The 26,099-nt window shown below is 38.4% G+C and overlaps 1 protein-coding gene across 4 annotated transcripts in view; it reads left to right on the forward strand.

Annotated features, from left to right (window-relative positions):
* Positions 1-21,613, forward strand: part of LOC137623257 (ataxin-2 homolog) — a 74,603-nt gene extending 52,990 nt beyond the window's left edge. Inside the window, exons 7-11 of one of the 4 annotated variants that reach the window (XM_068354009.1) lie at positions 3,078-4,012; positions 4,125-4,317; positions 12,925-13,091; positions 15,281-15,944; positions 20,906-21,613. In XM_068354009.1, the coding sequence (XP_068210110.1) occupies positions 3,078-4,012; positions 4,125-4,317; positions 12,925-13,091; positions 15,281-15,944; positions 20,906-20,979 (2,033 nt within the window). In that variant the 3' untranslated portion in view covers positions 20,980-21,613. Of the gene's footprint in view, positions 1-3,077; positions 4,013-4,124; positions 4,318-12,924; positions 13,092-15,277; positions 17,107-20,905 lie in introns of those variants that run through there. The other 3 variants (XM_068354008.1, XM_068354010.1, XM_068354011.1) reach the window with 3 other exon arrangements.
* The last annotated feature ends 4,486 nt before the right edge of the window (positions 21,614-26,099 follow it).

The raw sequence follows: 26,099 nt of genomic DNA on the forward strand, positions 1-26,099 counted from the left end.
AGATGAAGCTTCATAATGCTGAATCCCCCACTGCTGCTACCTCCGCGGGCATCTAAGGCATCGGAGGCAGCAGCAGGGCCTACCGGAACTGCGTCACAATCGCTCGCCATTCATTCCTATTTCTAGCACACACTCTTGCCTCGCTCACATCTATCCACCTATCACCCAGAGCTTCCTTAACTCCATCCATCCACCCAAACCTTGGCCTTCCTCTTGTACTTCTCCCTTCAACTCTTGCATTCATCACCTTCTTTAGCAAACAGCCATTTTCCATTCTCTCAACATGGCCAAACCACCTCAACACATTCATATCCACTCTAGCTGCTAACTCATTTCTTACACCCGTTTTCACTCTCACCACTTCGTTTCTAACTCTATCTACTCGAGATACACCAGCCATACTCTTTAGACACTTCATCTCGAACACATTCAATTTCTGTCTCTCCATCACTTTTATTCCCCACAACTCCGATCCATACATCACAGTTGGTACAATCACTTTCTCATATATATATATATATATATATAGAGAGAGAGAGAGAGAGAGAGAGAATTATTATTGCATTACAGTAGGCATTTATTTATAAATGCATACACTGTACATGTATGCACAATATGTACAAAACATATTTTTTGTGACCGTGTAATGTTTACCGATTGCATATGTAATAAAGTCATTTATTTTTATATTGCACTTCATTTAATGAAGTACACTAGCAAATTATTTGGTTGTTTTGGTAATCAGCTGATGACTCGCCAACCCCCTTCTACAAGCAAACATGCCAACTAGTGGTGTCGTAGCAGAAGACGATATGACATACTAGTGGTTTATGAAGTAAATATCTATTTTCCCATATTTTGTTGATATTTTGTAATAAAGCAATATATTTATAATGACTTTGTTGCCTGAGTTCCGAAATAATACAAACAGACAGTTGCTGAATACAACCTTGGAAAAACTTCTCTGTTAGTTGAATGCAGTATTAGCAAGTTATCAGAAAAGTAACCAGAGCTAGAATCACATTAACATTAGCAAAAGTATTCCACCTAAAAGAATTTCTAGATTTCTTTAAACAATAATTACATTTTGTGTGAAAATTCATAGGTTATATGATGAATTTTGGAAATATTACTACAATTTTACCTCTTTACCAAACTTTTATGAAGAACCTTTGGCAGCACTGCTCTCATGTAAACAACACTTGAAATACCAAACACTATGACTAAAGTGTAGTTGTGGTGGAAACAACGACTGGTTTAGTGGTTTCTTATATGAATATCTAGTAAAATGGGGATAATCAGCATATAAGGTAATTGATATCAACTTGAACATTTCATAATACACCCAAAATAAGAAAAGTTAACTGTGCTAGACAATAATCACGCTAGAGTCGCTGACAAGGGATTTCTGCTGAGAAGTTTTAAAATCCTCAATTTTTTATTTTTTTTTCTAAAACTGCCTTGCTAATTTAAGGGTGCGTCTTATGGCACGGGAAATGCGGTATTTAAAGACTGTTTTATATCATGCTTTTGCTAAAAACGCCACCTAAAGCTGAAACCTTTGCTTTTTTATGTTGTTCTATTGCCGATCATAACGAACTCATTTACACTTCTGTGTATAGGTTACCTTTTCAGAAACTGCTATCTTACGAAGTATTGGTTGTGTAATAATAATGTTATTGATTTTGATTTGCTTAGTTCATCTTAAAAATTCAAAGTAAATGAAATAAGAGATTTTATGTCAGGTTTTTTCCTAAAACGTCACCTTAAACAGAAAACTTTTTGTTTACGTTTCATCCCCGATCATGACGAACAAACAAATGCAATTACACAAGCAAGTGATAACTACACTGATACTAAGAGCTTTTATTAAAGATGTAATTATAAATTGAAATTAAAATGTGGTAAATTATTTATGATAAAAGTGGAGTAACATTAGGCAGGCCTTGAAATTGCTATTCGCCCAATACAATCGAGTACTATGATTAAAACAAAATTGTAGGCTGAGTTTGAGTGTTTTTCTATTAAAAAGGCTTATTTGTGTACATGTGCATGTAGTGAAGATTTATTCTCTCTCTCTCTCTCTCTCTCTCTCTCTCTCTCTCTCTCTCTCTCTCTCTCTCTCTCTCTCTCTCTCTCTCTCATCGGAAGGCTGTGTAATAGTGCTAATGTTTTTTTCCTATATTTTTCAGTTGTTTTTATTCTTTTTCGTGGATTTGACATAGAAAATAAATATATTTTGCTATTATATTAACTGACATTTTTATTTTAAAATTATTAATAAGTTAGGGTGAATTTGAATGTTTTTCTGCTCGAAAAGGCCTGTTTGTGTTGTGAAAATTCACAAATTAGAATAAAAAAAAAACTTTGAGAGCCTAACCATTAAATGTGAAGCCGCGAATGGCAAAGCGTGAATGGGCAAGTTGATACTGTAGACCAGTAGACTTAAACTTTTTAATTTCTACACAGTTTATCCAATTTTAAAATGCAAGAATGGGCCACCTAAAAGTGATAGAGATGGCTTTAAATTTTTAAAATGGTTTTGTCTCCAGCATATCTTATGCTGTAGGGTAGTTATCTTAAAATTAAGTTATGATTTCATGCATCACCTAGTGTATCAGAAAAAAAATTTTATACTGTATATGACAGCGTATATGTCAACCCATAGTTTTGGAGAGTGTTTGGGTCTTTGTGTTGACATTTTAGGAAGTTATTGTATTAGTAATTGGTGTACTGTAGACCTAGATTGAACAAAGTTATTTCCTAAGATGTTTTGATATCACTAAAATTAAGTGATGAAGTTGCCAGTTAAAATTGGGGAAACCAATGTGGGTACAATACTCTTTGATTTCAAAAACAATATAAGAAGGTGTAATATATTTTAATCAGTCTTCAATGTTTTGGCCAAGGAAATTAAATGAATTAGCCTATTAACCCAATTCATAAATATGGAGAATTAAGCATTATCATTGTATTACAACCTATGAATATTTGATTTAGTACTAACTGACTGCCTTACTTCTTATTTGATGTATGAGGTTATATTTAGGAAATATAAAGCTTATTTTGTTTTTCAGATCGGCGAAACCATCATGATAATTCATTAAATGACCCAGGGAGAGAGAGTCATCATAATGACATTTGTAGTAAACCGGATCACCACACTCGTCAGCATCATAACGAAGGGCCGCCTCAGAAAGGACAGCAGAAGCCCCCTCCTCCTCAGCATCAGCAGCAGCACCCAGGCCACATGCCTCCCATGGGTCAAGGGGATCATCGCAAGCAAGAACCCCGAGAACAGCGTGAACCAAGGAAGCAGCGCACGAACAAAGAAGAGCAGATTGCTGATTTGAAGAAATTCAGCCAAGATTTCAAACTTTCAGATCAAGCTGAGAAAAAAGCACAAAGCCAACACCACCACCAAGCACCTCCACAGCAGCAACAACCAACAGAACCCCAGCAGCCCCAAGTCCCACATCCACAGCAGCAACAACCGCCGCAGCAACAGCAACCCCCACAGCAGCAGCAGCCGCCTCCCCCAGTACAGCATGTCCAGCCGCCACCCCCTCAATCTCGACAAGTGCCGGCGCAGCCACAGCCTCAACCCCTACCCCAACCCCCCCAACAGCAGCCACCACCCCCCTCACAACCCCCTCAACAGCAATTACCCCCACAGCAGCCACCTACACAACAACCACCTCCCCTGCCTCAGCAGCCTCTACCTCCCCAACCCCAACCCCAACCATCTCCACAGCAGCCACATATGGCCCCACAACCCCAACAGCAAAGACAAACCCCTCCAGTTTCTACACCTGTGCCTCAGGGTCCTCCACAATGTGTTGCTCAAACTTCGCATCACCCTCAAAATACCCCAGTTATGACTATGAGCCCTGTCCCAGAAGTGAGCAAAGCACACGAGGAACCCGATAAGATGTCTACTGTTACTAATTCAAAGTTGAATCCTAATGCCAAGGAATTTATTCTTAATCCGAATGCCAAGCCATTTAGTCCAGTGAGTACAAGTACCAATAAATTTAATGTGTTGACATGCATAATGTGTATTTTATGAATCATATTGTGAACAGCATATGAAATTCCTTTTATTAATATTCATTTTTCCACAGCGAACACCTAGCACAACTACTCCGCCAAGGCCTCATACACCACAAACACCACAAATCCCCTCAAACCAACCGCCACAGATGCCTGGTGGAGGTCCATCTGTAGGCTTCCAGCAAGCTGCTATGGTATCAGCTGCTTATGTGATGTCCCAGCCTTACCCCGTACAGCATCAGCCCCCAAGATTTGCTAAGAGACGTATGGCATTTATAGTTTTTTATGTTCATTTATATTGAAAGCAATGCACAGTTTTTCCCACATGAATACAAACCCTAGTTCTTTACATAAGAGAAGATAACAGCGCAAACTGAGATATGGGAAAGTGCCTCTTCCTGCTCACTCGCTAGAACTCCACTTTGATTTCGGCCATTGTTGAGAGGTGACATATTTCTTCAATACTCTTTACTGAAACTCAGAAATGTAACAACCCCCATTTTTTTCCCCCTAGTATGTTTGGTGTGCAAGCTTTTAGGAATGCATAGCAAGCCGGTTTGTCCAGAGATGGTGGGCTGCTCTTGTAATAAATTCTTGTCTACGATGGAGGTAAAACCTCACCGGCTTTGCGCATCATGCAGAGGACACCCCTACATGCAAGCGTCTCCGTGCAACGACTGTCACTAGTGGCCAGCGTACCAGTAGGAGAGATACGATAGTAGGAAGAAACCTTAAAGGTGGGATTCTACGCCTTCAGTGTCCTCCTCAAAGTTGGGATGACTTCTTCTTCTGGTATCCATCCCACTATTTCTTCTCACTCAGTCTCCTCTGGGGGACAACCGAGTAAGAGCGACAGCTGTTTAACCCTCGTACAACCGTCTGGCCCGAAAGTTCTTCCTGTTTCTCCTTGTGAGACCACGAAACCATCCTCCCTTTGGGAGTCAATAGCTTAAGTATCTATGGTGCATGTCCTTTGGAGTTTTTGGGTTCCCCTTTGAACAACTGACTCTTGGAGGTGTTGGTTTGTGCACAGCAGGAGTGTGTTTCTGATTCTGGCAGTATTGGTTTTGGGACTTCCTCTTCTAGAGGCAACAGGAGGTAGTCCCTTCTGTTCAGTATTGTACTTTCTGGATCTTCATCCTCTGCAGCAGGCAGTAATTTAAAGAGACTTCATGATCACGTTGGATCTAAAGCAAACCCTAGTCAGGCACATTACCACATCGGCCACCACAACTCTATGCTTCAAAAGAAGGATGGCTGGATTACCTACAGTACATGGCCTCCAAACTGTACTGTAGTCCGAGTCGGATTGGTTATGCCGCACAAACCTAGTCGAGAGCAACATTTCTCGCTCTTCTACACTTTTTATGAAGACTAGAGACTGTCCAATTTTAACATACATATTTGTTCATGTTCTAATTTAATTTTTATTAATAAATGTCAGAACAGTAGTAGTGATAAGAAATGACAGTTTTGAAAAGTGTTTGTAGCATTTTTGAAGATATGCTTTTTAGTGGACTGAAAATGTTACTCTATACTCGTTTTAATTTTTAAGTGCTTTTTAAGTCAGTTAGAGCCAGGGTGCGCTTTAGTTGATCTTTATAGCGCATTTTCGGGGCTCCTCGTGGTCTGGTGCCCTGGGTCAGTTCTCCGTAGAATATTTTTTTTGGGAGCCTAGATGGATCCATCCTATGCACGGCTCTAACTGACATCGATCCTTCCTCATGGGAAGAAACAGCCAGGGACAGGAAAACCTGGAGGAGTACAGTACACCATGGCACCGTGGACTTCGAGGAGAGAAGGAGACAAAATGAGGAGGCTAGGAGGAGAAGAAGGAGAGAGCGATTAGAACAGCCCCGCCCACCACCTACCCTCCCTTGTGAACACTATCCGCGACTCTTCCACCACAGACTAGGACTTAACAGCCACATCAGACATAAGCACCCACCCCACAGATAGGAGGCTGATGGCTAACGACAGAACCCAATTCTCGGACACAAGTGGGCGCCGCCGACGGCGGCTTTTTAAGTATGTTTATGCCCCATGTTTGATGATTTTTTAATGAAGGGGAGTTTGTGCGAGACTTTCGTCTACTTTGCAATATGCTGTGTGCAATTTGAGAGCTTATCTAATGAAAATGGGTTTAAAAATTGAGGGGGAAGTAGAAGGGCTGGACATTTTAATGAGGAAAGAATGAAATATGTAGTAAAATATGGTGTAAATGACAAAAATATGGGGAAATAGAAGTAATAAACAATAACATAACAGTCTGCCCCTGGTTTTCGAGGTGTTAGGCAAGTGTCCAGTGCGAAAATCTAGAATCCACGAATGCTTGCTGTCCTAAGGTGGGTTAGCTCATAACCTACCAACTCGCTGCCCATTGTTTATGTGCTGTCGACTAACATATTAGGTAACTCACTGTACTGTACTATATTATTTTTATGTGGTTACTATCACAGTATAAGTATTGTATTACTGTTTGAACACTTCAGTAACTGTACAGAAGTGTACTCTAAGTACACGGTACACAACACGAGTCATTCCCACACTTGTATGTAAATAATGTAATAACATAACATTTATTCCTATCTAACAACATTTGCTGATACTGTAGAATATGTACAATACTATCACAACACTACAGCTTAATTAGCAAAGCTAACACTTTTAAGTGATTCTAATCTCTCAATCTCCACTATCCATATTGGTTTTGACGAATTTTTCATGGACGGATGCCTTTCCTGCCACCAACCCTCCCCATTTCCCCGGGCTTGGGACCGGCATCAAGTTGAGACTGGCCTTCTTCTCCCCCCCCCCCCCCCCCAGTGGCTGAGATCCCGAACCCTTCTGTGGGGCCTCCTTTCCCTTTCCTCGGCGGTTGCGGGGAGGGGAATGGGGCGACGGTGACCTGTGGAATTCCTTTTTTGTTCTTTTTTCTTTTGAAGCTGTTTTTTGTAGGTTGACTCACCGTTCCAACTCGCCGTACACGTAGCCTATATTATTATTATTGTTATTACTTGCTAAGTATAGCCCTGCTTGGAAAGCAGGATGCTATAAGCCCAGGGGCTCCAACAGGGAAAATAGCCCTGTGAGAAAAGAAAAAAAATATTTAAAGAAGAGTAACAAAGTTAAGATAAATATCTCCTATATAAGATATAAAAACTTGAACAAAACAAATTAGATAAAAAATTGTGCTCCAGTGTGCCCTCAAGCAAGAGAACTCTAACACAAGACAGTGGAAGACCATGGTACAGAGGCTATTGCAATACCCAACACTAGAGAACAATGGTTTAATTTGGAGTCTCCTTCTCCTGGAAGAGCTGCTTACCATAGCTAAAGAGTCTCTTCCACCCTTACCAAGAGGAAAGTGGCCACTGAACAATGCAGTAACCCTTGTTTGGTATGTCAGGTGTATGAGGACAGAAAAATATGTAAAGAATAGGCCAGACCATTTAGTGTGCGCGCGGGGGTGTACACAACGGGAAAATGAACCGTAACCAGAGATAAGGATCCAATGTAGTACTGCCTGGCCAGTCAAAAGACCTCATAATTCTCTAGCAGTAGTATTTCAACAGGTGACTGGTGCCCTGGCCAACCTACTACCTACAAATTGGTACTAAGAGTCTGAGCAGTACTCGAACTCCCGTCTGGCAAACACCAGGCAGAGACGTTACCAACCAGGCCACAATTGTTACACACATTTCTGTATTCATAAATCAGTGTGTCTTTAACATTAATCTAATTCCGTCATGCTTGTAAGGCTTGAAAGTCCGAAGAACTCTTGTCATAAAGGCCCCAACTGGAAAAAAAGCCCAGTAAGGAAAGGAAATAAAAAAAGATAGAATAGTGTGTCCAAGTGTATCCACGAGCGTGTCCAAGTGTACCCACGAGCAAGAGAACTCTAACACAAGACAGTGGAAGACAAACATGGTACAGAGGATTTGACACTACCCCAAGACTAGAGAACAATGTTTTGCTTTTGGAGTGTCCTCCTTCTAGGAGAGCTGCTTACTATAGGTAAAGAGTCTCTTCTACCTTTACCCTTTAGAGGAAAGTAGCTACTGAACAATTACAATGTTAGCCCTTTGACATGAACAGGTTACAGTTGGTCCTGCTTTAGCTGCTTATCCAAAGGATAATTTGGACAATAGAGCTACTGCAAACTACAAACTAGTTTGTAGTAGCTCAATTGTCCAAAATATCCTTTGGATAAGCATAAATAAACTGTTAAGAGAAACTTGCGTCAGCCTGTTCAATGTAAAAAAAAAAAAATTGCTGTAACTTTGAACTTTTGAAGACACTTTCTTCTGTGACCTGTACTAAATTGCAGTGCCGTAGGTACACAGGCTTTACACAGCTGCCGGAAAGTGAGTCTTATCCAAGTGTCTGAAGGCCATGATAATACACACATGCAAGAAATATTACTTGCCAGTCTTCTTCTTCTTCTTCTTCTTCTTCTTCTTCTTCTTCTTCTTCTTCTTCTTCTTGCGTTTTATGTCTTAATATCAAAGTTTACATAAAAACCCAGCCTGACAAGGGACTCAACCTTCTTCTTCTTCTTCTTCTTCTTCTTCTTCTTCTTCTTCTTCTTCTTCTTCTTCTTCTTCTTCTTCTTCTTCTTCTTCTTCTTGCGTTTTATGTCTTAATATCAAAGTTTACATAAAAACCCAGCCTGACAAGGGACTCAACCGAATTTGGCTGGTACTGCTAGAGTGCCACAGCCCAGCCTCCCCCATTATCCACCACAGATGAAGCTTCATAACGCTAAATCACGTACTGCTGCTACTTCCGCGGTCAACCAAGCCACTGGAGGAAGCAGCAGGGCCTACCGGAACTGCATAACAATTGCTCGCCATTCATTCCTATTTCTAGCATGCTCTCTTGCCTATCTCACATCTATCCTCCTATCACCCAGGGCTTCCTTCACTCCATCCATCCACCCAAACCTTGGCCTTCCTCTTGTACTTCTCCCATCAACTCTTGCATTCATCACCTTCTTTAGCAGACAGCCATTTTCCATTCTCTCAACATGGCCAAATCACCTCAACACATTCTTATCCACTCTAGCTACTAACTCTTTTATTACACCCGTTCTCACCCTCACTACTTCGTTCCTAACCCTATCTACTCTAGATACACCAGCCATACTCTTTAGACACTTCATCTCAAACACATTCAATTTCTGTCTCTCTGTCACTTTCATTCCCCATTAACTCCGATCCATACATCACAGTTGGCACAATCACTTTCTCATATAGAACTCTCTTTACATTCATGCCCAACCCTCTTTTGTTTACTACTCCCTTAACTGCCCCCAACACTTGGCATCCTTCATTCACTCTCTGACGTACATCTGCTTCCACTCCTCCATTTGCTGCAACAACAGACCCCAAGTACTTAAACTGATCCACCTCCTCAAGTAACTCTCCATTCAACATGACATTCAACTTCGCACCACCTTCCCTTCTCGTACATCTCATAACCTTACTCTTACCCACATTAACTCTCAACTTCCTTCTCTCACACACCCTTCCAAATTGTCACTAATCGGCCAAGCTTCTCTTCTGCGTCCGTAACCAGTACAGTATCATCCGCAAACAACAACTGATTTACCTCCCATTCATGGTCATTCTCGTCTACCAGTTTCATTCCTTGTCCAAGCACCCGATTATTCACCTCTCTCACCACTCCATCAACATACAAGTTAAACAACCACGGCAACATCACACATCCCTGTCTCAGCTCCACTCTCACCAGAAACCAATCCCTCACTTCATTTCTTTTCCTAACACATGCTTTACTGCCTTTGTAGAAACTTTTCACTGCTTGCAACAACCTTCCACCAACTCCATATAACCTCATCACATTCCACATTGCTTCCCTATCATGTCTATCATACGCTTTCTCCAGATCAATAAACGCAACGTACACCTTACCTTTTGCTAAATATTTCTCGCATATCTGCCTAACTTTAAAAATCTGATTCATACAACCCCTACCTCTTCTAAAACTACCCTGTACTTCTAAGATTGCATTCTCTGTTTTATCCTTAATCCTATTAATCAGTACTCTACCATACACTTTTCCAACTACACTCAACAAACTAATACCTCTTGAATTACAACACTCATGCACATCTCCCTTAGCCTTGTATAGTGGTATAATACACACACAAACCCAATCTACTGGTACCATTGACAACACAAACACACATTAAACAATCTCACCAACCATTCAAGTACAGTCACACCCCCTTCCTTCATCATCTCAGCTCTCACACCATCCATACCAGATGCTTTTCCTACTCTCATTTCATCTAGTGCTCTCCTCGCTTCCTCTCCTGTAATCTCTCTCTCATTCTCATCTCCCATCACTGGCACCTCAACACCTGCAATAACAATTATATCTGCCTCCCTATTATCCTGAACATTCAGAAAACTTTCAAAATATTCCGCCCACCTTTTCCTTGCCACCTCTCCTTTTAAGAACCTTCCATTTCCATCTTTCACTGTCTCTTCAATTCTTGAACCAGCCTTCCTTACTCTTCTTCACTTCTTTCCAAAACTTCTTCTTATTCTCTTCATATGAATGACCCAATCCCTGACCCCACCTCAGGTCAGCCGCCCTTTTTGCTTCACCTTGCGCTTTACTTCCACATTTTTCTCTCTCTATCTTTCATACATCTCTACACTATTACTCTGCAGCCATTCTTCAAAAGCCCTCTTTTTCTCTTCCACTTTTACCTTCACTCCTTCATTCCACCATTCATTGCCTTTCCTCATACTGCCTCCAACAACCTTCTTGCCACACACATCACTTGCAATCCCAACAAAATTTTCTTTTACTAACTTCCACTCCTCTAAATTATCAGTTTCTCTTACTTTCACTGCGTCATATGCCATTTTCAACCTTTCTTGATTAATACTTTTTACCCCAGGTTTAATAGCTCTTCAACCTTCACTAGCTCCCTTTTACATCCGCCTACTCTATTCCCCCAGTCTTTTGCTACAACTAATTTTCCTTCCACCAAAATATGATCAGACATACCGTTAGCCATACCCCTAAACACTTGCACGTCTTTCAATCTTCCAAACATTCTTTTAGTTATCAACACATAATCCATTAATGCCCTTTTTACCACTCTTCCATTTGCCACTCTTACCCATATGTACTTGTTTTTATCTTTATTTTTGAAAAAAACTAGAACTTATCACCATCTCTTGGTCAACACACACATCTACCAGTCGCTCACCACTCTCATTTTCACCTGGTACGCCATACTTCTCAGTGACACCTACCTTTCATGATCTGCTAATGATAATAATGAAGATTGCTGGTATAAATAAATAATTTTCTGTAACCTAGAAAGTGTTAGGAGATGCAGTTTATCCCGCCTGTGCTAGGAGACTGCAAAAAAAAAAAAAACCCACCATATACTTTAGTATTATATTTCACCTCCAAAAACTTTATCTGACCAAAAAAAGAACTACAATTGAAGAAGTTTATCCCACTATTCAAGGACGCTACAATACACAAAACACAAACAAAACCATTAATTACCGTATGCAGCATAGCTTTCCCAAAGACTCAAGACTGTAACAATCTATATTAATCTCAAATAACCATTTCAATGGACATCTTACTTGGTGCATCTTAGCACAGAAAATAGCAAGGCTATAAAACAAAAACTTTCTTTATAGCATGGCTTAATATATTTACCTTCCATTGACATATAAATAAGCATGTTAACAACTTTCTAGGTATGCAAGTAAAAAAAAAGACATTACTGGCTATATAACTAACTAGAAAATACCTGGACACCACAAGGGCCGAGTTTTGCCGCCAATCAAAGAGCACTGGCGTTTTGTATACAGTACTGTACAGTAGGTAATGCAATGATAAAACTAATACATAATGAATAAACTAACACAATAGAAATTGTAAGTACAACACCAAGAACTGTTTGCATACTGAGTTCTACGCATTAAGTCTAAGGCAAGATGCAACACTTGAGCCGTCGACTGTTTGGCACGTGGGGTAGCTTAATGTACGTATCGCACTTTATACTAAAGTCACTTTAATGTAAACACACTGGATATGTACAGGATTTTTATGCCACTATTTTTACAATTTAATGTGGTTCTACTCAAAGAGGACTGAAGTGGGAGATGCACATGCGAGGAGAGACGATGCTAGAGATGGGGTCTTGTGCTGTGTGTAGAGGGAAAAAGCACGCAGCAGTCCGGGTGCAAAGGAGCACAGTTGGTTTGAATTCTTCAGGCCGCGAGAGTACTTATCGAGAAACTACAAGGGGTAAATTTCTATTTAATAGGTTATCGCAAATTACCGAATCTGCAGAGATAGAACCCACAAATATCGAGGGTTGACTGTAAATGTATACAGTGCATCACTTTTAGGAAGTTCATAAAGAATAACAAACACTTATGAAATAGAAAGGATAGTTTTTCCTATGCAGATACAAACTTAGTCAAATGTGTGGGTTACTCCTAGTTTCATTTTCTCTATGACCAAACAATGAAAATATTTGAATAAAATCAAACCTGGGAAAAATGCAAGTTACGGAAGTTATTGTCAAGTTGAAAGGTAGTAGAAAAATAGGTGGTTTTGCAGTTGGAAAAAAATGAAAACTTAGTGAAAAGGAATTAAATACAGTGATAAAAGTTTACAGAGAAAAAAAATTAAAAGCCACCGGAGGGAAAGCAAATGTAATTTTGATTATACTATGCAAGGACTGTCAGCCTTGTTTAATGACAAAGATTTTCCATGTCAATTTACAATTTAAAGAGTATATTGTACTGCATTGCTGTTTTGGTATTTTTTATGGCATTTTTTATGGCATTTTCTTTACAGTTCCATTAGGTAGCAACCAGCGTCCAGAGTTCACGTCACAGATGCAAGTTGCCGCAGCGACAGGTCAGCCCATACTGGCCCCACCACCCATGAACACTCAGCCTCAAGCACTAACAACAGTGCAGATTCCACAAAACATGTTGGCTCAAACACCTCAGCCTTATCAGGTAAGCAGTTATGTAGTTGTAATATGTGTATAAAAATTGAGATCCTTTAGTGGTTCCAACAAGCTAGAAGTATTGCTATACTGTACTGTATAGTCTAAAGCATTAAATATACTGTAATCCTACTAGCTTATTGAATAATGTCGTAGCCCTGTAATATGAGATTACTTAGTCAAAAAATAATTTGTTCATTGTCATTCCCAACCTAACAAATTCTTGGTCTGAAAACCTTAGATTCAAGGTCATTTCTGTGTAAACTAGTCATTTCAAGATGTAAACCAGGTGTTTTCAGCGAGTGTTTACCCCTTCACTATGAGGTCACGGATCCGCTACTCGAGCTATGTACGAGTTTTTTAACCATCTGATATACTTGCTTACTTGATCTATAATAACCTACATTCCCATGTTTGTTTTAATGCTGATTACAGAAAATATTTTTCAAAAGCTTAATTTCTTTTCCATTGCATTTCACTTTAAACATACAAAATATTTTTTCCATTCATTGCGAAGGGGTTGTCGAAAAAATTTTCAGAAATTTGTTTTTATATAATTTTCTCTAAAATAATGGAAAAACACTGATTTTATGTGTTAAGAAACTTTATATTAATTCAAGTGACAGTTATTCTGTAATAATTCCTTGATAAATAGTTGTCGAAAGATATAAACCTACTTGTCAGTAATAATGGACTCTTATGTTGAACAGAAATGTAATGAAAATATCCATTGGTTTCCTTTGACACGAAGTATTCTATTATGTATAATTTATAATGAATACAATAAACAAAAAACCAAGGACAGACAGACAGACAGAATATTTAGTTCATTAGACAAAAGGTTTATAAATTCCACCTTGCATGTGACTGTCACTATGAATTGGATTGTTCCTTTGTTGGGAATTTCACAGTCTTGGAAGTAGAGACTGCAATTATAAGAACATGACATACTGCGTAAAATGTCAAGAAATGGAAATAATGACTGTAGGCTAACTTTTACTCATAAAAATAATGAACAATACAGTACCAATATGTAATATATAAGACATGAAGATGATAGTTGAGAAAAAAATTGTGTCGTATGTCAACGACTTACATTACTGAAAAAAAGTTTTGTTTACGTAAGAGTGGGACTTGTGGGAGTCTGAGGCGGAGAATTGAAGAACACTTCTTAGTAATATCTGTGTGATATGAACACATATGCCAACATAATTATACACTAGAATATACCTTGCATAATCGTGAATAACGACTATAATTTTAAGTATTTCAATTGTTGGTGGTGTGAGATGTGAGGATCCTTATGTCTCTTAAGCTGGGGGTGTGGGGGGGGATTTTGAGTGTAGGGAATCTCACCATTGGCTAAAGAGTGTGGTGTGATTCTACTATAGTAAACAGACTGAAATAGCTCTTACACAATAAAAAATAAAGCCTAGAATCCCAAAGACTTCTTTGGTTAACTGAAGAAAGAAGAGCTAATATTAGGGAGGGGAAATTATTTTTGTGAAATTTCCCGAACGTGAACTGTGTGCGATATACAACCATATGCTATACTCTTTTGTAAGATATATGAGTTATACAAGTAGTTTTAACCTCCATATACAGTAGATTATATTTGTAACTTAGCTTGTAATAATAATACTAATAATGACGTATCCGGACGGCACTGTCTATCACCAGGCATGTTTTTTTTACGTTTAATGTCATCATAGTGAAGGAGTTAATTAGGTAACTCGTACAACTATTATAAATAGTGTGCTCAATTTTGCACTTGATATTTACAGGACTGGGAATGATATCCTTTAAGTGTATATAGTTTTGCTTTATATTGTTGCAACTATAAACTGAATTTCTTTTATTAGTTAAGGTGATTATTATTTTTAAGAAAGGCACCAGGGTTTGTTGCCCTTGAAAAAAAATAAGTGGCAAGGAAGTATAGGACCTCAAGCCAAGTCCTTACACTGACCTGTTTTAAAGTTTACAGAGGTGTTGTTTTGAAAGATATATACTGTATTTTTTATAATTCCATTTAAAGGAAAACCTTTTCCAATAAGGTAAATCAAGTGCTTTCCATATTGAAAGTGAAAAAATTAAGATCCAAGTCTCTCTAAACTACTGTGTTCATAAAATTTATTTGTTAATGTCTGGACCTAATAATATCTCCATTTATTTTTATATATGTGTTTTTTGTTGCAGCAGTACCCAGGTATGCCTATGATGTTAAGATTCCCGCATGCTGGCATGCAGATGGTTACAGCAGTGGTGCCAACGTCTATGGGCATTTTAAGCCAAGCAACTGACTCGCAGCAGCAGTCACAGCAACATAGTCATCAAACAATGTATATGACCCCTAGCAGTATACCACCCCACCAACCACACCCAGCTCATACTCCTGGTCCACAGCCCCAACAACCTCCAACTCCACAGAATCCTGGAGGGGGTGGAGGGCCTCCCAATATGCCTAACCAGCCTCCAACTCCAGGACCCACTCCACCACAGCCATTGTTATATTCTCAAATAGGCCATCCATCTTTGCCTCAACATATACCACAGCATTGCCCTCACACGGCCCAGTCTCCTCATGCGCATCAGTATCCAGGTCAAAATGCAGCTGCAGCAGCAGCTGCTGCTGCTGCTGCTGCAGGGGGTCACCATGGGGCACCAGGCCAACAGATGGCTGCTCAAATTGTGATGCTTCCTCCTAACCTTGCTGCTGCAGCTCCTCAGATGATGCATCCCTCAGGGCCACCCCCACATTCAGCTACAGCACACATTCCCTCCTCCATGGCGGGGAGTTTCACACCTACGTCGTCAGCGGGTGTGCAGCACATGGCCTCGGCGCCTCATATACAATATCTACAAGGTAAGCACCCACGGTTTGCACACTGAGGGGCTGCCTGATTTAGGTGGAAATTATAAATGGTTATTCGTGAATATTGCAATTCAATAGTGTATCTAGAATGTATCAGTGCCACAAATGAATAATAAAACTGACATTACTAGAAATTTGGAAGTAAGAGAGAGAGAGTGTGTGAGTGAGATTGAGCAAGCTGCAAGTGAATATGTGTCACAGTCCTGAGCCTTGGGATATCTAACATTGGGAAGCAAGATGTTGCTCATGAGTTTAGATGGTGTTTGTGCCCCCAGGTACACCCAGCACCCATGGTCACCATGTGCCCATCGTCCACCATAGCCAATGAAGCGTGGATTCACTAGGGGTTAATCAGCAACATCCCCCAGCCTTCAACCGTGTCTGCCTGAGCTCATGGCCACCGCTGCGGCCTCCTAATGAGGTGGTGAACTCACACCAATCATAGAATTGGGATTTATCTTGTTACCATTGCTTGTCATGTGAAAAAATGTCTTTGGTAACTAGGTACTTGGTATATTTTATGGCTGCAGTATGAAGACTGGGAGCAGTCAAATCAAGCTTAATTTCAGAAGAGAAAAATGGGAGATATGCAAGAGTTTTATACGGGTATACTCCCTGTGTTTTTCCCGTACTGGTACATTTTATTACTATTTCAGTAATAGGCGCTTCTGATTTTGGTAGTGCCATGCATTGTTAGAAGTGGAAATTGGTATTTATTGTTAAAATTTAGGAACATGCTTCTTTATAAAGCAAATGGTCTCTGTTTAAGGAGCACCAAGATTAGGAGTAGACAAGTGTTTTATTTAAAGATAAAAAGGAAAAATGCCTGTGGGCTAAATGTAGTATGAAACTAAATAATAAATGCCAAGGCCAGGTAGGCAGGCTGAAGGACTGGGCTATTAGACATTTGTTTTATCAGGTGAAATATATGGGATTCATGCTTTTACTTGTGAAAGTGAATAATGGCAATATTCTGTGAGAAATGTGCTGTAAAAAAAATGGTTTTTCTAATCGGAAAGCCTGAAGTAAAAGGAACTGCCGAAATGGGACATGCCTTATAATTTTTACGCAATGAGAACCGATACTGTAATTGGTGTTGTAACTAGAGATAATGATCTAGACTGCAACTGTATCACAAATGGCTCCTGTGTCACATGACTTTTTTTTTTTCTCTTATTTTTGTGAAAGGCTTTAATTTTGCTGTGTAGGGCATCGGCCTCACTTTTCACTCTACCTTCTGATCTTTCCTTTGGATTTGGATCTTTGATTCCCCTTGTCTTGAAAAATTTCATCTCTCTCTCTCTCTCTCTCTCTCTCTCTCTCTCTCTCTCTCTCTCTCTCTCTCTCTCTCTCTCTCTCTCTCTCTCTATATTATATCTTTCTCTCTCTCTCTCTCTCTCTCTCTCTCTCTCTCTCTCTCTCTCTCTCTCTCTCTCTCTCTCTCTCTCTCTCTCTCTCTCGTAGTGGTGTTCGTTGATAAGAATACCAATTTAACTGTAGGCAGGTAGCATCCATTGTTCCATATCATTATCATTGATTGATTGATTAACTTTGTGATGCTCTTGCAGTGATGCTCAGGTTCTTTCAGAAGTTGTGAGGTAATAAAAGTATAGTAATTTAAAGTGAAATAAATCACTCCACCTTCTGCAAGTGCCTGAGCAATAAAAAAAAAAAATAATTTTCTGGACACAAACAGTGTGGTCCTATTTTTGACCATAGGTGCATTACCATATTTACAATGTTCAGTAGCTATTTTTTCATTTTTTTTCTTAGGTGTACCTTTCATAATGCAATAAGAGATCCACCTGTCCTGCCCATGAATTCAAAGGGTTTACCTACTTGTCATTTTTAGTCGTAAAAATATATAAGGGAGGCCCTCGGGACAAGAGAGGCATATTAACAGGTGTAGATTTTGACTGCATTATGATAGAGTTCATTCATAACTGAAACTGTGTGTCTGGGAATGCATCCCTTCCGAGTGACAACCTTGGGTCTGGTCAAGTTTCTAATTGTTTATAAATATGAAGTTTGAGCTACACGAAACATGCAGAAAGGCTCATTTGTTAATCATGTCTCGGAGTGAGCTTCATGAAAGTTAAAGCTCATCTATTGATATGAATGAAATATACATATATATATAAATATATGTAAAAGGACCCTAAATAGTCACTTTGAAATAAATATCCCCCTGTGTATATTTTTTTGTATTGACGTGAAAAAAAAATCTTGCTGTTAAGAGGATTTGTTGCGTTTTGAAGACATTTTTTTATAAACGTTAATCCGCCTCATCGTCATCTGTGAATGTTCTGCGCCTCGCTGTCTTTTTACGACATTTATGATGTGTCTTGCAACGGCCAACAGAACAAGTTTTGATGCTGGAAAAGAATAAGTGATAAATTTGGCCTCATTGATATATTAAAGGTCTGAGGAATATTTTTTACTGTGATTGAACTTCGAGAAAATATTCTACGTATACCTAGTGGCAGGCTTTTTTTTCCCATTAGTTTCATTTGATGTTGTTGTTTAATTTTTTCATGAAGGGGAAAAGACACTATGACAGCTAATATGTAATAGTTATCCTTTGAAATTTATTTGAGGATATAATTTTATTGTTATATGAAGTACTGTGTAATAGCAAACCCATCGTGTAAAACCTTTTAAATAATATAAAGAAGAAAGGTAAGTGATGGAAAATAAAGATCTTCAATCTAATGCCAAAAAGCAGTACGATAGGGGATTCGAGAGAGATCTATTGGCTTTTATTGAATGCCTCTCAAGAAATTTTTATGCTTTATGGACAGAATATTATTACTATTTATATGTGAAGTTTGCCTGTGCGATTGACGTGTGAGTGAAAGTGTGAAAGAGGCGTTAGTATGTTGTCCTCCTGTCCTTATAGCATTTTCCTTCTTCCGCCACACATTCTCTTTTTATTATTAACCTCTAGTTATAGAGCCCACTTTTCTTCAGGTGCTCTGCAAAATGTCAAGTCAGTGGTGGCCCTAAGTTGCTATAGGAATGAGTGTCGCATGGTTTTGTTACTGTAAGTCGCCCTTAAAGTTACTGGTTGCGTGCTTGCCTTGTCCCATGTCAATGCTGCAAGGTCTTGCATTGAAGTGTGTCTTTATTTCATCTATTGGGGCATACAGCAGCAATAAGGGGATTCTATTTTATGAATAGTAGGGTGAAATTTTGTGAAGAGGAATTACTTAAGTGTCAAAATAGGAGTTTTTATCTTATTTTTCCTTAATGTAAATGCAGATATCTTTATTTTCAGCATTTCTCCTGAGTAGCCTGTCTCTTCTCTTTACCTTAAATTATTCAAATAAAATTCAGTTATACAGTATATAGAAATAGGACAGTGCTGTTATGGGAATTTTTTTTTTTATATAAATAAGATGGAAAATAAGAAAAATAAGCTATTTTTTTTTTTACTTTTGATTTTTACACCTTTAATGTGGCTTCCCCAAACCTTTATCCCCCTGATCAATAGACTATGCAGAATCTCTTTCCTGTTGTGGGTCATCTATTTCATGTTCTGTTTAACATAATCCAATCCTTTTATTTTCATTACAACACAATCACACACACCACTCACTCACAAACACATTTTTTTCACCAATTGGATAGCATAGAGTGCTTTTCTGGATCATGTAGCAAGAGGAGAACATTGCTGGTAAAGAACAGGAAATGCGTTTTTTATTTCCCCTTTCCTTTGGTACTGCACCACTCTATGCTTGTAGGGGGGATGGCTATCATCGTTAAGCCCTTTTAACATCTGTACTACCCCAACCAACCCCCTTCCTTAAACTTATTTCATTTGAAAGGGTAGTTGTCGTTTGTTTGTTGTTACTGAAAATCCTGTTTAGAACTTTTTTTTTTTATACATTTCTCTATTGAAAAGAAACTCCGTTATCATTTGCCGCAAGTACAGTGCTGTACGTCCTCTTTCTACCTCATCCTTTCCTTCGCATTTTATTATTTATTCTTTTGCTTTATTTTCTGCAAGAGAAAATTTCCCTTTGTATAATCATCCTCCAGTTTTTTAACATGACTATTCCTACTTTTTTCCACAAATTGTAGTAAATTAAGGTACGTCAGAATTGGTGGGAGGCAGGGCAGTGTTATGCAAGTTGTGAAGAGTAAGTTATTGATTGCATTGATAGTTTATGGAGAAAACGAGATTGTTCTAGCTTGGGAATGCTAAAAAAAGTTGTTGGTTGAATTTTTTTTATAATCCATGATTTGCTCTTGATGTTTTCCATGTTGAAGAAAACCTTCATTGGGACATGATTGTTAAGAAAAAAGAAAAAGAATAAATCAGGGGTGGGAAAAATATGTACTGTATCATGAACATTAAACCTTTTGGAGATAGCTTTTATTTTAAATTTGATAGATTTAACTTTCTAAAAGTCCATGGGTAGACTCAAAAAAGTTTTTGGTTTGCTAAAAAAAAAATTTCCTGTTGAAATATATGATCCCTCTAATGTTCATGCAAGAAAGGTAGTGAGAAAGAAATTCCCAAAATGTAGCAGCTGAAACTCACAGCTAAGGGCTATAAATAATAAAAAAAAGATACAAGTTGTTTTATGTGTTTCATTTAGCCTTTGAGCTTCTAAGTTCTGGTCTAAAATCTAGTAAACCTTTACATAGGAAACTGGAATTTTATATTCCTTTAGTCTGTTTGTGAATGATTGTGACTTTATTATTGAAATTTTGAATTGTAGTACTTCGGTTCAGTTGTATATATTGCTTATAAATATTTTTAACATTTTATTGATACTGAAATAACTAGATTATAGAATTGCTTCATGTGAAAGTATTTTTTTTTTTCAAAGGCAACTCAGGTTGCTGAGGATTACTACCTTTACTGTCTTAGTAGGACACGTTTGGGTTTTTGTTGCATTGCTTTGTCCTTTAGATTTGACCCGTTCCCTTTTCTCCCTTGCCAGCTGGCTATCCAACTTCTTGGAAACTTCCCTGCTCAACTATTTGCTTCTTAAGGACAAATCCTTATGGGAATTAATAAGGAAGGAACGATAGAACCTGGAGCAGAAAAAAAAATCAATTGAGTTGGATTTTTTATATCTCGTGTAAGAGGCTGATAAGTGAAGTGCTCTAGAGGTGAAGTTACCGAGATACAGATATTAAGATTTGAGATGATATTTAGAAAGGAGGTGGGAGTGAAAATGGCTTGGTTGAAACCTGTTGAGGGTGGAATGGCAAGCAGGAGGCAAAGAACTAAATATGTGACAAGTGAGAGAGGAGGATGCTTTCCTTAGAAACTTGGAGATGTATCAGGACGATGACCCTTTTGTTATGGTGGGGTATACGAAGACAGACAAATCCATTTTGGCTGACCTTGTGGAAGGAGGCCCTAGATAGGATTTTGAATGTAGAGTATCTTAAGACTTTCTACATTACAGAGTAAGTAGTTTACATTCCAGCGTGGTAAGTACAATTCATAATTGATTGTAACTCTTATTTATGACTTTACAGATTTCAGTTAGGCATTTCATGCGGGGTACTGTACTTTTTGGACCCATCCATTTTGTCACAGCTGATTTGGCCCCACTGTAGACTGACAAACGAAATTATGTAAATTTAGAGAATGATGAACCAAGTGTTGTAATCATCTCGTCAACTACTATAGTAATTTGTAATACAGTAGTAATATACTGATAACCTGATTCTAAGCTTGAAAAAAAGATGCTTGACTAGGTAATGATTATTGTTAACAATCTACAACCTTGCTCCTACCTTGAGTTAATTTTTTTGTTTGCCCAGGAGACCTATAGGTACAGTTTTCCCTTTATTTTCTCTGCCCATATCAGAAATGGATGACAATATTCTAAGCAATTTTCATACAATGAATATTTATACACACACAAAGGTAGAATTTATGCTGAAAATTTATAGGAAGTAAGCAGACATTCTCATGGTGCTTTGGTAAATGGTTTGGAAGTTTCTACCGTCAAATCAGGTGTGAAGTGTAAGGCAGAAGAAACTCATGAATTTCTGTCGATTATAAACTAATTTATTGAAAACAGTTCTCAAGTTATACAAGCATCGCTTCCAAACTCATTGTTATGAAAACATTTTTATAGAAGGAAGCTTGAACCTAATGAAGTCTGCTTCTCTAAACAAAGCAAATACAAGAGGTTTGATGATTTCTGGACTGAAACTGCTTTGTGACAAGTAATGGTCACAGAAAATGTTTGCTTGGTGATATTGGTCAAGAAAATGCACAAATTTTAATTTCTGTGAAACTAACCTGGATAGCTTGTTCACGGATTTCGAAGTGGTGGTATGCAAAAGGGACTTGAGGTGTCTCCTCTTGCATTATACCAGACTTGAGGCATTATGCAAGATGGAATGGTGGGGTTTTGCATATTTTGTATATGCTTTATTACCAAATAAGTAGCAAGTTACATGGGATAGAATGTTCCAGATGATTGTTACCAAATTTACTTACAAAAAAAAAATGTACAGTGCTGTGACTGAGAACACAGCATTTTCTGCCCAAAAAGATAATACAGTATGCAGAAGTAAGAACAAACTGTCCTATTATTTGGAAGTTTATTGATGACATGGGAAAATTTATGAAAGGACGTGATGCATACTGCGAGCAGTTGATTGCTGGGAATGCTCCAAATCAAAAACTGAAATGGTTGAAGGAAGATGAACATATTAAATGTTGCATAACACTTGGTTCATAGGCACCTCTTGAACATTTACATGATTTGGCCAACAATTATGAAGTTTATTAAACATTTTTACTTTATCAGATATTTTATATTAGAAAATTTCTTATTTCATCCATTATTATTATTATTATTGTCCAATCATTGTATATTTAATCTACATATTGTAAGTAGATTAGTGTAGCCATTGAGAAAAGCAAGACATTTAAGCTCTGAATGGGGCTGAAAGCCTACTACTATTACATATTACTCTTGTTAATGAGATGATCGATTTCTAGAAGTAATATGGATAGTTGAAAAAGAGAAAAGGTCATGCAAGGAATGATTTTTTGTTGAACAGGCCAACAGAAATCTTTTTGTAGTATATGAAAGATCTATTATAATGTTAATGTTCTTGAAATAATTTATTTTGATTGTTCATTACTTCTCTAGTTCATTTATTTCCTTATTTCATTTCCTAACTGGGCTTTTTTCCCTGTTGAAGCCCTTGGGCTCACAGCATCATGCTTTTCAACTATGGTTGTAGCTTAGCTAGTAATACTAAACAATGACTATGAGATGATTACAGCATTTTGTCAGCTATTTGCTAAACTCTCTACATAAACTTTTTGTTTGTCAGTCTCTTAAATGGCACGAAATGGGTTCATTCCATCTCGTACTTAGTCCAAGCATTTTTTGCTCGGATATAATGGGCAAAGTGGAAACCTATTTTGTCTTGTTTGTTGACAAATCTGTAGTGATTAAAGGTTAAAGTAGAACAAATTCAAAGGCATGGTGACTATTTATGACTGCTTTATTTTATTAAATGATGATTAAGCTGACATGCCATTTAGTTTTTAAAGTATAATCCTAAAATGTGTTGGAAGTCTTACCTGTTAGCAAATTACATTGCTATTCATGATAGTTCTAGCAAATTTTAAAATGCACCATTGGGGCGAGAGTATTTTGGTATCCTTGTGAGATCAAAAATCTTTGTGAAAGTTTTTGATTAATTTAACTGGTAACATGGATGCAGTAGTTTTTTCTTAATTTTATTTTGATGGTGATACAATGTCTTAATGCTCGAGAATCCTATTCGGTCTGATAAAACACTGTTACAAAAGTTACTGCCCATGACCTTGATCCTTTTCTTTATTATACTTGCTGTAAATAATTTTATGTAATAATACTTAGGTCATATGAAGATGAGTAATTGTACATTTTATAGGTAGTTGAAAACTAAAAAGTAACAATACAGTACATTAGAAACAGTACTCATGATGCGTCATAGTAATTACAAATTTTGTTGCTCCATAGTTAATGTATAAGAGATAAATTGTTTTATCTAGTAGAAAGATACAATAAATTTCCTTTCTTATGATATCTATATTATTGTTATTTATGACTCTTGCATATAAAAGTATGGGAACAAATTGGAAATAATTGGGTTTTCTCTTATTTTTTACTCTTTTAGTAAGAGTTCTGATACACTCCGACGTTAGGTGGAGATAGAATTAAACTATTCCCGAGCACCCTTCAGATGTCATCCCTGTGCGTCTGGGTAATGGAATACTATTGCCATTCTAATTATCTGTATTTGACTCATTGGAATCTTTATGTATGAAATTGTATTGAATACTGTATGGGAAATTTTTAATCAAGGCTTGTAAGTAGTGTACATTATTCTGTTTGAATTCATAAATTTTTCCATTTCTATTAATGATTCCCCAATTTTATATATATTAGAAATATCATTTAAAGCACTGCCACTACACTTGCTTTAGGTCAGTACAACAAAAATTTGTTTCAACTTTATATTAGCAAAGCAGCACTTTAATCTTGCAATGCTTTTATTCTTTAAAATTGTTTACTCTCTATTGGTGCACTTCAAGAGGACCATTGTGTTAATGTATCTCTTACACTACGAGAACTGGAAAGAGATGAAAATGGTTGCACAATGAAGTACCTGTGGGAGAGCAGGAAAGTAGTGATAGAAGGAAGCAAGAAAGTAAGTGTGAAAATAAATCTGTTTTGTATACTGTCATTGGTTTTGTACAAAGCACTACACACCATTAACATTGTTTTTATAATTTCACTGCCATTTGTTAGGACATGAATACAAATTTGTTCTTCACATAGCACATGAATACAAATTTGTTCTTCACATAGCACATGAATACAAATTAGTTCTTCACATAGCACATGAATACAAATTTATTCATTTTATAGGAGATAGATAACAGCGCAAGCTGGAACACATCTATAAAAACTTTTAACGATGTGTCGACAATTGGTCTGGTTGTTACCAGTAAGTAGCGTGGGAGCACACTCCCCCCCCCCCCCCCTTTCACTCACAACAACCCCACTTTGATTTTAGCCATGTTTGAGAGCGGATGTTCTCTTCTTTGCTCCTGGAATTGCTTGGAACCTTTGATATTTTTCCTTTTTTAGGTGTGAGTGAACTTAGAGGTTGCTGACATGCAAGTTTGTCCTGGCATAGCAGGCTGTTCTTGCAGTACATTTATGTTAGTTATGGAGACAGATCCTCACCAGCTTTGCCTTTCATGCAGAGGACAGTCCTGCATGAAGGCTTTCATGTGATAAGTGTTGGGAGTGGGCATCTTCCCAGTGAGAGGGGTATAGCAGGAGGAGGAAAAAGTCTAAAAGGCATTCTTTGTCTTTGGGGTCTTCCTTGAAGTCAAAGAAATCCCAACTTCTTCCTCACTCTCCTGGTACTCTCCCCTCTGCCTCTTCTCATTCGACTTCCTCCGGAGGTCGATTGATTAAGAGCGGTGGCCATGTAGCTCTCGGGGCAACATGCGGGTCAAAGAAGTTCTTCCAGTTTCCAATAGTGAGGGGGCAAAACTTTCCTTCCCAGGGCAGCCTCCATCCCAAGATATTTTACATCTGCTGTAGCCTACTGGAAGTGTTGCTTCAGGTGGTTCAGCAGGACAGTGCTTCTATTCCTGCCAGAGTCGGCTTTGGCATTTCCCCTTTTAGGGCTGACAGGAGGTAGTCCCTTCTGCTCGGTCTTTTGCCCCCTGGATCTTCGTCCTCCACAGCAGATCTTTTGCCATCAGAGAATCTGCGGGGTAGTGCTCTGGCGAGCATTGCCCTAGCATGCTCACTTCTCGGGATGAGTTTGTACTCAGTGCGAGGGCAGGCTTGCCTGTCTTTCACAGGCTAGTGCTCAGTTAAGTGCTCCCTCAGCACACTCATCCCTTTGGGTGAGTTTGCACACAAACGTGCCCGTCCTCACCCTTATGAGACTGCCATTCCTTTGGAGACCTTCGGCAGGCACCATCGCAAGGGAGAGAAGTTTTCCTCACCTGGGAGCACATCTCCCCAGGTGACTTGGAAGCACCAGCGCTACTTGTCGCTTGTGTGTAGTAGCACTTTGGAGCTCGCGGATGTTCTCCTTAAGGATCATCCGACGGACCAGTGGCTAGTCACTTTTGTCTCG

The sequence above is a fragment of the Palaemon carinicauda genome, chromosome 30, assembly GCF_036898095.1.
Source record: "Palaemon carinicauda isolate YSFRI2023 chromosome 30, ASM3689809v2, whole genome shotgun sequence".
Lineage (NCBI taxonomy): Eukaryota > Metazoa > Arthropoda > Malacostraca > Decapoda > Palaemonidae > Palaemon > Palaemon carinicauda.